Source organism: Euprymna scolopes, chromosome 18 (genome assembly GCF_053919585.1).
Source record: "Euprymna scolopes isolate OS-2025 chromosome 18, ASM5391958v1, whole genome shotgun sequence".
NCBI lineage: Eukaryota > Metazoa > Mollusca > Cephalopoda > Sepiida > Sepiolidae > Euprymna > Euprymna scolopes.
The window spans coordinates 128,313,519-128,331,789 of NC_136499.1; the positions used below are offsets into that span (position 1 = coordinate 128,313,519).

At 31.5% G+C, this 18,271-nt stretch overlaps 1 protein-coding gene across 1 annotated transcript in view; it reads right to left on the minus strand.

The window, feature by feature from the left end:
* The window catches only part of LOC145297818 (uncharacterized), a 174,820-nt gene that overhangs the window by 7,857 nt on the left and 148,692 nt on the right, over nt 1–18,271 (minus strand). Inside the window, exon 8 of the mRNA XM_080144129.1 lies at nt 6,432–6,999. Within this exon, the coding sequence (XP_080000255.1) occupies nt 6,432–6,999 (568 nt within the window). The remainder of the gene's footprint in view (nt 1–6,431; nt 7,000–18,271) is intronic.

Genomic DNA, 18,271 nt, shown 5'->3' on the forward strand with positions numbered 1-18,271 from the left:
CCATACATGGGTGAAAGTGACTTTCTAGCACTGTCGGGTTAGGGTCCACCTTCTTTACAGCACCCTTAGCAATGAAAAAGGGTTGATACACCATTAAACTAAAACAGACAAATAAAATTTTATGATAATGGTTCTTGAGTAATAATGTCTTTGAGAACGGTTAATACCTGGCGTCATTTCTGTGGACAAATGTAGAACAGGTGTTAAACAATGCAATAATTGCTGGCATTCTTTCTGTTTGGTCTGCTATTGTTTTGGTGAGACTCAATATAAACCTAAGTGTTTGGGGTTTTATTTACAAGGTAGTCCCCACTTATCAAGGCCCAGAGCCACTCGGGGATAAGGATTATTGCGTGTATAGTATGTTAGTATTGGAGATTTGATAAAGTGTCTTAGTAAAGGGGGCGATTCATCAGGAATTTGTTTATGTTGGACTTTACCCATAACAATTGGAAGTTGAACGGCACATCTTGTGGCTCTTCCTGACCAGCAATAATTATGTTCAGCATCATGTGTTCAAGTTAAAAAGCAGCTGACAAAAAAAGTGGCAAAAAAAATCTCTCACAAAATATCTCACTAATGAATTAAATAATCTCCCATAGAAGAGACGTTGTGAGCCTGTCTTTGTTTTATCATTATTTCCATGGCAGGTTCTCGTCTGAGCTCCAATCCCTCGTCCTCCCTTGCCAATTTTTCATGAGAAACACCCGTCTGGCTGAAACTACTGTCAATAATTTTCCCCACTCTTTATCTGTGCCTAAATCAAAACGTAGATTCCATGAGCAAAGCTTCTTTCTTAGAACTGCACGCCTGTGGAACTCTCTGCCGCTTGCCTGTTTCCCACCTGACTACAACTTGGACGTCTTCAAGTCCAACAAAAACAAACTCCCGACAAACCGCCCCCTTAAGTAAGACACTCTATCAAACCTCCAATACTAATGATTACTACAATACTATCTCATTGATTACTGTACATGCAATAACCCTTATCCCTGAGTGGCCTTCGGGCCTTGATAAGTGGTGACCCCCCCATGTAAAAAAAAACAAATAAATAAAAAAATAAATAATAATGGGAGTAAGTTTTTTTTTTTACGTTTGTTCACATTGCTCGTCTTTCTATGGGGTTAGCGTTTTTGGCAGAATATCAACAACTTTTTGTTTTTAGGGCATCAAAGCAGATACTTATCGTAATATTGCTGCCACATATGGGGAGATGTCTCTCGGAACATTATTTCTTGCCTTGCCCTCAATGTATCCCTTCCAACTCATGTTCCCAGTGAACGTTAAGCCAAGGTGTTTGAACGAAATACTTTCATGTAATGTATCTATTAAAGGAAAGAAGTTTAGCCTTTTTTTTTTTTTTTTACACAGTGATCACCACTTATCAAGGCCCGGAAGCCACTCAGGGATAAGGGTTATTGCAAGTACATTACGTTATTAGTGAGGAGATTTGCTGAAATGTTTACTTAAGGGGGCGGTTCATTAGGAATTTGTTAACATTGGACTTGAACACAACCAAGTTGTAGTCCGGAGGGAAGCAGGCAGACGGAACAGAGTTCCACACGCGTGCAGTTCTAAGAAAGAAGCTTTGTTCATGGAATCCGCGTTTTGATTTAGGCATAGATATAGAGTGGGGGAAATTTTTCACAGTGGATTCAGCTAGACGGGTGTTTTTCGTGAAAGATTGGCGAGGGGGGACCAGAGATTGGAGTTCAGACGAGCATCTGCCATGGAAATAACGATAAAACAAGGACAGGCTTGCAACGTCTCTTCTGTGGGAGAGAGGTTGCAGGGTAGAGAAAAGGGCATCCCCCACTAAGCCACGAAGTCTATTTTGTAATCTGTCAAGGCAGGATAGGCTGTTTTTAGCAGCTCCTGCCCAGATATGGCAACAGTATTCCATCCTTGGACGTACTTGGCTTTTATATAGATAGAGAATTGCATCAGTAGTGAGATATCTTCTGGAGCGGTAGAAGGATCCCACCATTTTTCCAGCGACCTTGGCAACAGACTTGATGTACGTGTTCCATTTCAGATCAGGAGTAAAGGTCAAACCCAGAAGCTTGTCAAAACACGGGGCCTCACCCAGATGAGAGCCATCCATCACAATTGATGCCAGATGGGGATCAGAGCGTTGATGATGTAAGGATAGGAGTTTGGTTTTGGATGCATTAAAGGTAACCAGCCACATCTTCCCCCACTGAACCACGCGCTCGAGAGGAGAGGAGAGAGAATCAGAGAGAACTTTTGTCATTTACAGCCTTTGATGTGTTGCCTTGGCAAGAAAAACGGATGTAACCATCCATTTTGTCCTCATTCCACTACAGACTGGAGATCTTCCTCTAGTGTTTCCACCATTGGATATGTGTTCTTTCATTTTCCCCTATGTCTGTGTGGTGTCATCAGCAAATATACCCCACTTTGTGTTGAGCACTTTGTAAATATATTTTGACCTGATACATATTTAAACAATTAAGTGAAGCCCACTATTAATTTGTTTGTAAACAAACTTATGGTTTGAGCACTGTAAGCGACAGGTGGGTGTGGATTTAATTACACACTCGAGGAGAAATATTTACGGCACTGATTTGTGGTCTGATTGTTAGAGCTGCCGACTGTCAATGCAACGGCTGTAGGTTCGATCCACGGTTGGGGAAAGGTGTATGTCTCGCCACACTGATGAGTTGTGATACAAAGAAACAGTACTGTATGTGGATGACAAAAAATATATATATATATATATATATATATATATATATGTATATACTAGCGGAGGTACCAAAGTGTGGAGAGGTTTTATATAGAGGTTTCATTTAGAGAGTCTTAGTGAGAGATGTTTATCTTAGAAGGAGTCTTATTACAGTGAGGGATGTTGTAAGACTCCGAGAGAGATAGAGTTCTAGAGAGGGATGTTGTTGTAAGAGACTTAGAGAGATATTGTTCATGTTATGAGATTCTTATATATTAAATGTTCATTCCTTAATTGTGTTGAATGGAAGAAGAAGAAAGCTCTTTGAGTGATGACATAGTGTTCAGACAGTTCGGACATGATGATGTTGAGACGTGTATGTAAAGACATATAACACAAATATATAATACAATTCCACTTTACCTTTTTGTAAGAATCATAAGACACAAGACAAGCTTTACAAAACACATGATGATTTATTTCGTCACACGGCCGTGATTCCATCATCAAGAATTCAAAGTTTCACATTTTTTTCTTGAAGTGACGTCTCGCTCCTAGACGACTGAATCTCCCCGAGTTTTCTCACTGACTGACTAACTCTAACTAAAGTTTTTCTCTATTCCTAGAACTTTCTATTTTGCATGACGTCATACACATGTTAAAACGTGTGCCTTCTTTCACGTGTTATGGACATACGTGTCCAAAACTTTTCCTATTTCTACAAAAGGAATTTTAACCTATATTCAATATGTTAAAAACATTATCTTATAAGCTGCATTCTTTCAATTTAAAATTTCATAACAAACTTGATAGTTAACATTCTTTCCTTGAAATATTTATCTATATTCTAAACAAATGTTTGTTTTACATTTTTAAATTCTCACACGTAATCTATTTCTAACCTAGATTACGAGGTTCGAATTTCGCCTATGCTATTTCATTTTCATTTTAAACTAAATTCTCCATTTTTATACTTACATGAAAAGGGGACAGCCCTTATCATGTAACAGAGGTGGTTGGAGGGGGAATCAAAACAGTTCAGCCCGGGTGGAGAGGTGTTAAAAAAAAAAAATGTGATGGGGGGGGGGCATCACACCAACAGTAGGCAGCCCGGGGAAAGAGAGGTGTTAAATTTAAGAACTTTGTTTTTTAAATATAAAAACATGTTGTGTTTGTACTGTAATTACTTGAGGTATTAACGTCTGTGAATTTTTGATTAAAAATAATCATTTTATACGAAACAATTAATTTAAAGCAAATTTAGTTTAAAAATGTTTGGAAGTGTTATTATTTTAAGTGACTTGAGTGAAATTCACATGTATTTTTTTTTTTATTTCAACAAAGAAATCATCTTTGCTTAGTTTACGATTTTGTTTTTTCTATAATTAATTATGACGTTTAATTAAAGCACCGTAATATTCCAGTTTTATATTGAAAAAATAATAGATATTTTAAGTATATATACACACACACGTAAATTTTCCAATCTTATAAATAAACTTTTTTCCAGTTAATGAAAAACAAAAACGTTAAGAAATTTATGTGCGGAGTTTGAACCTACAGACCACGGCATGCAAAATAAGAAAAAAACGCTATCAACTTACCCATAGTAGAATTTTCACGGCCCACTGTTCTATCATTGTTGCTAAGCAACAACATAGAAAAAATGGCTTTACCGATGATAGATAAATTAAAATAACGGTTTCGATTATCGGTAATTATCAGGGGCATTCTGAGACAAAATTTAACTAAGATCACTTCCAGGCTGATACACTAAAGTTCTGTAAATTTTTTAAGAAAATCTCTTCAGCCATTTCAGAGTCTATAAGGAACGAACTCACACACAAAGTTGCATTTATATAATTGTAGATAGATAAAGGGAAATAGAGATTATGTATTACATGGAATAATTTTCCTGGTGGACTAATTCGCTAAAAAAATATAAACAATAATAACGATAATAAATAAATAATAATAACGATAATATCGCTCATCGAGTTTTGTCCATGTTTGTTTACAATATCACATCAGCTAATATTTGGGCCTGGCGATGAATTCCCTGGAAAAGTCACTTCTGATTAATGTTTAGTTTTAAAATATGCAAACAAAGAAATGATTTGCAGATATTTTAAATGATAATCTTTTTTTCATCGTAAATTGAACTCACCATTTTATTTAACTTACTTTCACTATGACGAATGTGCAAATTTTTTTTTTACATCCAAGGCGTGGTTATTGAGAAAAGTGTGAACAAATAGACGAACAGGAGTGAATTACTGGGTCCAGTCCCTCCTTTGTCGGGGCACCAAAATTATATATATATATATATATATATATATACATATATTATAAAAATTAATAAATATATAATTATTCCATGGATTTTGGCCTTTTGGATTATTTTGGACCATCTTCCAATTACGTGATTTCCTTGGATTTTACTTGTGCAAATGGAAATTCAATTAACTTTCTTGGAGTTATATTTTTGGATTTTACCGTCATTGGATTATTTACCTTCCACCAGACTATCCATTCATGTGAAATAACCTTTTTCTTCACCATATTCCCTCTGCTTCACTTTTTTGTTATCAAATAAGATCTTTGACTTACTTGTAGTTTCATCAAATACTTTTGTATGCAAAATCCGATCCAGCATTTTGCTAATTCCTACCTTCTGATGAGAAGGAAAGTGTTTCTTCGAAACTCCGCAGATTAAGGACTATCCATGTATCAAGTGTTTCCTTTTCTGATTAAATATGTTTTTAACTCTTTTTCAAAGTGTTTTTTAACATGTTTTATTAACTGTTTGCTCTTATATAATGTGTGTGTGTGTGTGTGTGTGTTCCTTTCATATTTTGTATTAAAGAATATTTTTTTTTTAAATCAGAAGATTTTTCATTAAAAAATCTTGACTTTATTGCATGTCATAAATTTCATTTTATATCATAAATTTTATTGTATATCATAGATTTAAGTTAAAAATAAATATATTCTCAAATGTATTTGATAAGAAATTTCTAATTGTAAAAAAAAATTAAATCAAAGATAAAAATCACAATGAAATCAAGTGTTAGCTCCCTTGATTTCTTAATACCAAAGTCAAATAAAAAATATTTTTTAAAAACTAACCAAAGTCAAAAAAAAAAACTAACCAAAGTCAAAGAAAAAAAAAAAACTAACTAAAGTCAAAAAAAAAAACTAACAAAAGTCAAAAAAAAAAACTAACCAAAGTCAAAAAAAAAAAAAACTAACCAAAGTCAAAAAAAAAAAACTAACTAAAGTCAAAAAAAAAAACTAACTAAAGTCAAAAAAAAAAAAAAACTAACTGAAGTAAAAAAAAAAAGAAAAAACTAACCAAAGTCAAAAAAAAAACTAACCAAAGTCAAAAAAAAAAAATAACCAAAGTCAAAAAAAAAAAAAACTAACCAAAGTCAAAAAAAAAAAACTAACCAAAGTCAAAAAAAAAAACTAACCAAAGTCAAAAAAAAAACTAACCAAAGTCAAAAAAAAAACTAACTAAAGTCAAAAAAAAAAAACTAACCAAAGTCAAAAAAAAAAAAAAACTAACCAAAGTCAAAAAAAAAAAAACTAACCAAAGTCAAAAAAAAAACTAACCAAAGTCAAAAAAACAATAAAAACTAACCAAAGTCAAAAAAAAAAAAACTAACCAAAGTCAAAAAAAAAAAAAAATAACTAAAGTCAAAAAAAAAAAAAAAGCAGAGGGTAAGAATCGTTCTCTCACCTGAAGTGTCAACGGGTGCAGCTTGATTCCACGGTGCCATGTAGTCTTGCGGTGGTGGCTGTTGTTGCGCAGATAGAGGTGGACTTGAAAAATTTGGGTACATAGGGGGCAGCGAGTAGGCCTGTCCGGCAGCAGTCGGTTGCTGCATCGGTGTGGCCGGCTGCGGGAGCTGCTGTTGCTGTTGCTGTTGTTGTTGATGTATTTGCTGTTGCTGTGCGACAGAGTAAATGCCAGGGTAGCTTACAGGTTGGTACATGGAAGTGGGGGGACCGTTTGTGGGGTAGGGTTGCCGCATACCGTCGCCATTTTCAGGGTTCATTTCCTTCCTGTTATCGCCGTTACCACTCTCATGTGGTGGCCTCCACATCTCCATTCCTGGTCCCGGAAGACCAGTGGGTTTGTGATCCATAGCCGGGGGAGGATGTTGCATATGGTACGGCATTGGTGGTGGGGGTGACTGCATAAAATAATTATTGTTGACCCCGCCGCCTCCGCCACCACCGCCGCCGTTGTTGTCATTCGGAGTCATTTTACCGCGACTTAACGGTTCCGCTCGCTTGCATTCAACCTGCGAAAAATTAAATTGAGGAAAAAATAAAGTTTGAAATTTGCAAAAAAAAAAAAAAAAAAAAAGAAAAAAATGATTCGATAATCTGTTTCGATGGACAGGTTGTCTTATAAAATGTTAATAGTGGAACCAATTGGGAGGTGGGGGGGGACATTTTAAGTCGAATTATGAAAAATATTCAATGTTTCAAACTTATATTATCTTAATCATTGCCATTTTCACAATATCTCGGCTGCTGCACTCTCCAGCCTTCTTCAGGTAACTTTTGCCGTCTATAACTTTCCCAGAATTTCAAACAGGCATTTAACCCATGTAGATAAACTTTCATTACATACTTTAAAGTGGAATTTATGCTAAAATATTTTCAACCAATCAACATTATCCATTAGGCCAGGTGTCCCAAACTTTTCAAACGGGGGGGGGGGCATATTGTTGACTTTTTCAGCCTACATGGGCCAAAAAAAAAAAAAAAAAAAAAAAAGCTCTAAACGTGTTGTATACCGTTTTGCTTTTTAGTAAAATTGGTTCTCTAAAACTTCATTTTTCTTTTTAAAACATTTTATGAACAAAAAGAAAAACTATTATTTTCAAACATTTCCATTTAAAACATATTTTTCTGAATATTTTTACGTTTTAATAAGAGCTCGGATTAAAGACTTACGCAGACAGAGAGCCTTGTTCTAAAGGTGTGGATGTAGTCCTTCAAATGTTCAGTCAAAATTAATTTGCCACGGAGTCTGGTTTTGCTTTTTAGTGAAACTGGTTCTCAAAACCCTCATTTTTTTAATCTAATTATAAAGAAAAAAAAAAGAAAAAAAAAAAACGCCACACTATTTTCACATTTTTCGATATTTTTAATTTTTCATGAATATTTTTACATTTTATTTAAGAGCTTTGCGGGCTGGATTAAAAAACTTTGGGGGGCCCGATCTGGTTCGTTGGCCATAGTTTGGAGATCCCTGCATTAGACCATGAGTCCAGTAGAAGAAACTAGAATTTACGAGGATTTATAAATCTAAAATCTATCCTCATTATTTAATAACAACGTGCACAGAAATTTGATAACGTTTTCTAAATCGATCCGTATAATCCATTGTTAATAATAATAATAATAAAATAATAGTAATGAAATAATAGTAATGAAATAATAATAAAATAATAATGAAAGAATAGTAATAAAATAATAGTAATTAAATAGTAATGAAATAATAGTAATAAAATAATAGTAATGAAATAATAGTAATAAAATAATAGTAATAAAATAGTAATGAAATAATAGTAATGAAATAATAGTAATATAATAGTAATGAAATAATAGTAATATAATAGTAATGAAATAATAGTAATATAATAGTAATGAAATAATAGTAATATAATAGTAATGAAATAATAGTAATATAATAGTAATGAAATAATAGTAATAAAATAGTAATAAAATAGTCATAAAATAGTAATAAAATAATAATGAAATACTAGTAATGAAATAATAGTAATAAAATAATGAAATAATAGTAATAAAATAATGAAATAATAGTAATAAAATAATAGTAATAAAATAAAATAATAGTAATGAAATAATAATGAAATAATAATAATGAAATAATAGTAATGAAATAATTGCAATAAAATAATAAAATAATAGTAATGAAATAATAATAAAATAATAGTAATCAAATAATAATAAAATAATAAAATAATAATAATAAAATAAAATAATAGTAATGAAATAATAGTAATGAAATAATATAATAATAAAATAATAAAATAATAGTAATGAAATAATAGTAATGAAATAATAGTAATGAAATAAAATAATAATAATAAAATAATAAAATAATAATAATGAAATAATAAAATAATAATAAAATAATAAAATAATAATAAAATAATAGTAATGAAATAATAGAAATGAAATAATAATAAAATAATAAAATAATAGTAATAAATAATAGTAATGAAATAATAATAAAATAATAAAATAATAGTAATAAAATAATGAAATAATAATGAAATAATAAAATAATAAAATAATAGTAATGAAATAATAGTAATAAAATAATAGTAATGAAATAATAAAATAATAGTAATAAAATAATAAAATAATAGTAATAAAATAATGAAATAATAATGAAATAATAGTAATGAAATAATAATAAAATAATAAAATAATAGTAATAAAATAATAGTAATAAAATAATAGTAATGAAATAATAAAATAATAAAATAATAATAATAAAATAATAGTAATGAAATAATAGTAATAAAATAATAATAAAATAATAGTAATAAAATAATAGTAATAAAATAATAGTAATAAAATAATAGTAATAAAATAATAGTAAGAAATAATAGTAATAAAATAATAGTAATAAAATAATAGTAAGAAATAATAGTAATAAAATAATAGTAATAAAATAATAGTAAGAAATAATAGTAATGAAATAATAATAAAATAATAATAAAATAATGAAATAATAGTAATAAAATAATAGTAATGAAATAATAATGAAATAATTGTAATGAATTTGATAAACTGCCGCAGACACAAAACATGGAACCAAGAACATTGAAGTTGCATATAAGTTCACTATCTCCTCTTCCATTACCCAATCACCCCGCCCCCCACCCCAAAAAAAAGGAAGGATGCCAAATAGCTTAGAAGGGTCAAGGAGGATGGAAAGACCAAAGAGAGAGTCGTGACTAGACCTCTGCTGGACAAGTGCCAAAAGAACTGGGAGCTTGGGGAGGCTTATTGCCACTCAAATTCCAGTGGAGACCAATGGCCGCTGCTAGCTAGAAATCAATGGTAAGCGGCTGCCTGGATGATGCAAATTCATTTGCAAATGTTATTGAAAGAGGTGGAGAGTACTGGAAATCTGGGGAGACAAGCTGTCACTCAGCTTCCAGGGAACACCGCAGGTTGTTTTGTAGGAGAGATTCTTTATGTCCTGTGTAAAAGCTCCTTGTGAACCAATAATAATAATATTCCTTTTTGATACAATGTTTGTCACGGTGAATGCTATTAAGAAAGAATGACTTTTTCTCTTGTCAGTAAAATATTCTTTAAACAAACATGCCCCTTCACTTATAGATTTTTAATTGTGGAAATTTTATTCTTTATAAAGCAATAAAAGTTCCGGGTTTTTTTAGCGTAAAAATAATTGTCAACAAGAAAGGATTTTTCAACTCAATAAAACAAATTTTTAAACATATTTGTTTAAAATTTTAGTTAATTTGTGCAAATTTTAGTTTGTGGTTCTCTCGCAGAATTCATTCTAAAGTGTCCACGACTCCCGTACACGCTCTTCTCAAAACGGCTTTTGACCAGGCAGGGGTTGTATCAATCAGATCTTCAACCTTTGGTGCACCCTTGAAAATCATTGTCCATTTCAGTAATCCGCATCTTCTGCTTCGTTGACTTCGCAACTGCATTCAACTCCGTTGATCAAGAATTGCTCTGGCAAATCATTTTGAAAGCTACGAAAACCCATGTACAGCCCTTGGTAAAAAGTCAGACATTTGAGTTGGGTTCAGGCACTCAACATATTAAAGTGAGTCGCAAAAAAAAAAAAAAATTTGTAAACATGCGCAATGCCGCATGTTTAGTTTAGGTGCATAGTTGCAATGCATGCGAACGACTGGCAACGGTTGGAAGACGATCATCGCCATCATGTAATAAAAACCGTGTGCATTTTAAATGACAACCAATTTTTTATTTTTTTTTACATAGGCATCACCACTTATCAAGGCCCATAGACCACTCGAGGATACAGGTTAAGAGTGTACAGTAGTCAAATTGGACAATATAGTAATCGTTAGTAATGGAAATTCGGTAAATTTGTTAACTTAAGTGGAACGGCTCATCAAGAACTTGTTTACGTTGGACTTGAACACAACCATATTGTAGTCAGCTGGAAAGCAAGAAAACGGAAGACAATTCCACAGGTGTACAGTTCTAAGAAAGAAGCTTTGTTCATGGAATCTACGTTTAGGTTTAGGCACAGATAAAGAGTGGGGGGAATTATTGGTAGTGTTTTTAGCTAGACGAGTGTTTCTTGTTAAAGTTTGGCGAGGGGGGGACCATAGATTGAAGTTCAGTCAAGCACTTGCCATGAAAATAATGATAAAGCAGAGACAAACTCGCAACATCTCTTCTGTGAGATAGAGGTTGCAGGGAAGAGAAAAGGACATCTCCTACGAGGCTACAAAGTTTATTTTGAACTCTATCAAAGCAGGACAAGTCCTTTCTAGCAGCTCCTTCCCAGATGTGGCAACAGTATTCCATCCTTGGATGTACCTGGCTCTTCTATAGAGAATTGCATCAGCAGTGAGATATCTATTGGATCGATAGAAGGATCCAACCATTTTTCCAGCGGCCTTGGAAACAGATTTGATGTACATGTTCCATTTAATTTCCGTTTTTATAACACAAAGTCCATTATAATTTGGATTTCTGTCATTTGCCTGCGTAACATATGTAAGCAGACACATTTGTTGCAAGCTGATCGAGGGTGACAAGGAGGATTCATGAACAAGGTTGTTATGGAATGAAATAATTGCATAAGAATTAGACAAGCATCGACTTGGATACGAAATACAAGAAATGAAATCAAAATACAACTTCATCGATATAATAATACGCTAAGGTATTTCGTGTTTGTACATACGGTATCACATTTCATGCCCATTAAAAAATGAGATCGTTTGGTGATTTAATATGAAGTTACGTTACACAATTCCCATTTTAGCCATTTTAAAATGAATTGTTGCAAAACCAAATGGTGGTAGAATCCGTACAATTTGAAATGCATTTCGAAAACGTGACATTCGTTTCAATTTCACAATTATTTGCACGACAATCATGGATATTTGTTTTAAGAATTAAATTTGTTACAATTTCAAATCAATAAAAAAATTTCCATAAAATAGGCACCAAGTGTGCTTGAAAGCCAAATCACAACATAATATTAAGAAAATAAACAAATATTTTAATTGTTTGAAATTTATCACAAATATATTTCTGGGGTATACTCCATCTTCAGTATGTTGTTTTTCTTTTTTTTTTTTCCTTTTCTTCTTTCTTGGCACGTTGTAAAGTTGAAGAAAAAAAATTTCTGTTTTTATTTTTAACAGGGTTGCGGAGTCGGAGTCCTAAGAGTATTAGCAGTTGGAGTTGGAATTTTTTTATCCGACTCATTAAGTCCAAATCAAGTCCTACGATTTGCCGGTCATTGTCTGAGGACCAAGCATGAATTGGTGAGTGATGTATTGCTATGGACTCCACGACACGGACGCGCAAGCAGAGGACGACCTAGATCCACATACATCCAAAAAATAGCACACAACATCAACTGTGAACCTGAAGATCTGAGGCAACTGATGCAAGACGGGAAACTCTGGAGAGGAAGAGTCACATTGGTCCGGGAAAGGAGCCCGTCATGATGATGATGATGATGATGATATTAAGTCCAATAAATTTATTTATTTTTTTTTTTTTTTACAGTTTTCTTGTTTGGCTTTAATTTGCTTTTATTTTTGTCGATTTATATTTTGTACTGCAATGCTTCTACTTCATCAAGATATTTCGATTCATCGGATCACTGCAAATCCTGTCTGGACAGCTGTTTTCGTTGTGGTTGCGACGTCACACAGGATCAATGAAAATTCTGTCTTTGAATGAGATCACTGTGGATTACATCGGATAACAATCTGATTGTAATCCGAAAGTTATCCAGTTCCTGAATCAAATGGAATTTAGCAATTTGATTAGTCCAGGATCAAGCCGGAATTATAATCTTATCTGTAAAAAATGGGCCTAAATCAATAAGAAACAACCCATGCTACTATAGCGTTTTCCTGTTTTTCCTTTGATCCACTTTCCATAAAAGCAATATTATCTTTTAAAAAATTTCTTCTGTCTAATATTTGTCTTTGCTCCCCTCTTCTGATGAGAAGCATTTGGTTTCGAAATGCCATGGCCTTAAGAGGTTTTCCTATCCCTAAATATTGTATTCCCTTTTGAACTGATAGCATAATAAAATTCCATTGTAAATTTTTTTATCCCTTTGTTAATATGTGAGTATATCAATAATACAAGTGAATGTTGAACATAAAAATACATGAAAAGTATTTATGAAATGCTTGCTGGATAGGTGTGGGATGCTGGTATATGGATCTGCAGAATAGATTTCAACATAGTGATCAAAGAGTCAGAGTCAAAGATATCAAAGGAGTCAGAGTTGGCATCCTAAGAATTCTAGGAGTCAGAGTTTTACCATCCAACTCTGCAACCCTGATTTTTAAAATATTTACCTAACAATCACATTTTGATGAAAGAATTAAATATTTTTTTATTAGATTCAGACAGACACTTATTATAATTATTATCATTATAATTATTATAGTGATGATAATTATGATAATAATGATGATAATCATGATTATAATGATGATAACTTATAATAATAATTTTGAAACGTAAACTATACAGATCGATATAGAAATCACAGGAACTTCCACAGGGTCGTGATAGTTGTTATTTCTAAATTTAATCAATCAAATAAAAGGTTTAGCTTGGAGGTTACCAACAAAACAAAAGAAGTCACCCGAAAAAGGTTAGAGAATGTAATAACCGAGATGTGCCAAGAACAACATGTCTGAAAAATCGGGTTTGTATTACTGTACACATAGATTCGAAAAAGTTGTCAAAAAACAAATATATAACAAATAAATGTTATCAAAGGCAAGATAAATTACTTTTCTACCAAACTGGATATAATTTTCGTGTTTTTATTCAATTTAACATGTTTATTCAGCTCGAAAAGCATACAGTGTTTACCGATGTATTGGAAAATTTAAAATGGCGGCCGACTCTCTCTTTAACACGGTAAGTTCGGAAAAAGGTGTAATAAATAATAAACTAGAGAAAATACTGTTAGAAATTTGCTCAATATATATTACCGTGACATAACTTGACATATATTCGGTGGTTTTTTAATAGTATTTTGTCTAGTTTATTATTTATAACACCTTTTCCCGAACTTACCGTGTTAAAGAGAGAGTCGGCCGCACTTTTGAATTTTCCAATACATCGGTAAACACTGTATGCTTTTTGAGCTGAATAAACATGTTCAATTCAATAAAAACACGAAAATTATATCAAGTTTGGTAGAAAAGTAATTTATCTTGCCTTTGATAACATTTATTTGTTATATATTTGTTTTTTGACAACTTTTTCGAATCTATGTGTACAGTAATACAAAACCGAAAAATCTTGCAAAATACAAAAATTATTCCGACGACATGAATTTATTACGACGTGGAAATTATTTTCAATCCATCAAATATAACCTGCCATCTGCACAAAAAATTAAAAATGTAAAAAACATTTTTTTTTTTTAAATACAAAACTTAAAATAAAAACACAAAAATCTAATTCTACATCGTCTAGTCCAGGGGTCGGCAACCTTTTTGAAAGCAAAGGCCAAACAGCTTTTGTTGCACGAAGGAAAACAATGTTATTAAAGATAGAAATAAATTTTATGTGCGTTTCAAGAAAACATGGATTAAATATAAAATCATCGGATTTAAATATGATATCACTCATTACTATAGAAATATAAAATATTTAATATTTATTGCAAGAAAACTGTTTGGCAGGCCATACAAAATTCACTCAAGGACCGGATTTGGCCCACAGATCGAAGGTCGCCGAATCCTAGTCTAAACAAACTCAAATACATAAAATAGGTAAAATAACACAAAGTTATAATAATGCAATAATAAAAAATGTTAGTCTGATTAAATCTATTACCATTAAAACAAATTTTATTAGATTACCATTAAAATAAAGTTATTAGATTACCATTAAAAAAAAATTCTATTAAATTACCATTAAAAAAAATTCTATTAAATTACCATTAAAAAAAATTCTATTAAATTACCATTAAAAAAAAATTCTATTAAATTACCATTAAAAAAAATTCTATTAAATTACCATTAAAAAAAAATTCTATTAAATTACCATTAAAAAAAATTCTATTACATTACATTAAAAAAAATTCTATTAAATTACCATTAAAAAATTTCTATTAAATTACCATTAAAAAAAATTCTATTAAATTACCATTAAAAAAAATTCTATTAAATTACCATTAAAAAAAATTTGGATCCCTCAAACTATTTTTCTCATATTCTATGTTATTCTCACAACATCTGAAGTAACCTCAAATGTTCTTCGATCAAATTTTGCTGAATTAAAGAATCTGTACAGAATTTCAAACCATATCCATGGGAGTAGCTTGTTCTTGTTCTATTAGCCATGACCCAATAGATATTTTTATTCATATTTATATTCTTAGTATCACCCACATTGCAGATTGAACTTTCAACCCCCAGCAGACTGTCACTTAAAACTCATACATAACACTTTTAACCAATGCGACAAGGGTCCTTGTGGACAATTCTAGTATGAATTTTAGGAGCCTTAAACTTATTTTGGGTTTAGATATTTTCTTCCAGCGATATCGTCATGAAAATAACAATCCAGATGCGAAGAAGAGTTTGAATAAAACAAATTAACAATCAGCATCTAAACAATCCGATGACTAAAATAATTTTTTTATATTAAAACTTTCCGATGATTAGACATTTGTTATTAATATTAATTAATAAATATTTGTTATTAATATTAATAAACATTCTGCTTTGAGGTTTCTTCATTTTTATTGAAAGAAATTTTTTTTTTTGTCAGGAATTGGGAATTTTGGAAGGAATTTAAAGTGACATAATATAGACACAACCTCCCAAATTTCAAATATTTCAGATTTGCATTAAATTTAATCAATAGTCATTAGATATCAATTAAGATGCCATGAATTTCATTTTCTTAACACTCCTTAAGCTTTAAATTTCACACATTTTATCAAATGAAAATCATGTAAAAAATTTGAATAAGAATTCTAAACATAAGCTTTAGTTTCTGAATTTTTGAGATAAGGATTGGTTATTCATATTATTTGGATTCATTGAACTACCGTTCTCATCTTGAATGTGATTTTCACAACGTTTTGGTTAATATAACCTCTGACCTTGTACAGGTGTATCTTGTCAAACTCAAGAATGTTTCTAACTCAGGAATTTTTACAAAATTTCAAACAGAATCCTTTATTTACTTCAGGGGGGGTAGCATGCTCTTGTTCCGTCAGCCATGACTAAGTAATTCACAATTGTATTTTTGGGTTGCCCTCACTGAGAACTGAACCTTTAAGAGAATATCACTTTTACAATTGATTTTTCCAAGTACCCTAACCACTGGGCCAAATTCCGTCCAAATTCCCGAGTTCAGAAATATTCCAGAGTTCAACAAGATACACCTGAAGAAGGTTGGAGGTTACATCGACCGAAACGTACAAACAAGGTTTTGTATCATTACATTTCGATTTCAATCTTTATAGTGTGTGTGTGTGTGTGGTCACGAATAGGCTTCTATATGGTTGACTATTTTAAAAAACTGATTACATATAATGATAGAAGATGTATCGAGACACAGGAATGGGTATGTTTGATCCTGCAGAACGGTGGTTCATTAAAATTGTGGGGTCTGCATTCGCACCTGGTCCACAAAGTATGGAAATTAAAAATTTAAAAAAAAAAACGTTTACAAGTGTTTTTGATATAGATGTACATAAGAATACTTTGATAAGTATGTTTTAACTTAAATAGGGATGGTATAATAAAATTGTGGGGTCTGCGTTCACGCCTGGCCCCCATAGAATGGAAATAGGCACAAACTTTAATAAAGACTTTTCATATCTATCTGCGTAAGTATACTTTGATAATTATTTTTCAGTTTGAAGAAATATGGTATAATAAAATTATGGGGTGTTTGTTCGCACCTGACCTCCATAGAATGAAAATATGTCACAAACTTTAACAAGGTTTTCTAATATAGATGCACAGAATATTGTGATAAGTGTTTCAGTGTGAACAGGTATGGTATAATAAATTATGGGGTTTATCTATTTTATTTTTACTTTCATCATATTTTGCTTTGGTTTTGATACCCCCAAATTCAACCCAAATTTACAACCCTTCCTTTTCATAACTTATCATACTTTTATAAATTAGAGTCCATTTTCTGTAAGCTGTTTTTGAACCCAGTCAACGACGGGTACTTTTGCTAGTATATATATAAAAGTGATGCAAAACAGCAACGGACAATTAAATAAAAACAAAGTTACGTGTGACGTGCAGGATTTACTTCTAAACTAATTAATTGATCATTATGAATTGCTAGGTATAAGAGGATGAAATGTGGGCTATATTTAGTTTTATGCAAAAGGCGGCAAAGAGTGGGTGGAATTGCTTAGTGAAAATTCAAATTTTTTGTGAAATTTGAACAATAGGTATAAGCCATCAAATAATGTTAAAAAAATTTCAGTTTATTTGAAAAGAACTTTAGGGGTCATAATATATGGGTGTGGCCTTCCATTTAAAAATATCAAGTATATCAGATTTGGATTTAAATTTGCTCCATTGTCATTAGACAGCAATTAAGCAAGTTTCCATGAATTTAAATTTCTTCTTAACATCCCTTGAGCTTGAGACTTAAATTGCAGTCATATTTTAATCTTCGTACAATAACATAAAAATGGATGCAACACTAGTTGTTTTTTTTTTAAATGAGTATTTTTTTAGTTGTTTTTTTTTAAATGAGTATTTTTTTAGTCGTTTTTTTTTAAATGAGTATTTTTTTAGTCGTTTTTTTTTAAATGAGTATTTTTTTAGTTGTTTTTTTTTAAATGAGTATTTTTTTAGTTGTTTTTTTTTTAAATGAGTATTTTTTAGTTTTTTTTATTATTATTAAACACGTTTGCACTGTTGTCGTTATCATCATCATGTGAATCTGAAGATTCTCTTGTTGACATTGGTTTCCCCGATATTTTATTTAGTCAGAATTTCTAGAAAGACATCATGTACTTTCATGAGGGATCACATGAAGGTTGCCAACATCCTAAGTGAAAGTGACTTTTTGTGGAACGAACTGGATTCAAACTTGAAACACCCTGGTCGTCAGTCCATGTCATTAACCACTTGCCCGAGATCATCAGTGGAGGGGGAGAAGTGCGTACAGATGATAGGATTAGTTATAGAATTGATTGTGACTCAACACTTTTATCCGTTGTGCCACATGTCCATGTAGATTTCAGAATTTGAAAAAAAAGATACATCTGAAGGTGATAGGTTACATTAAAGGTTATTACTTATGACA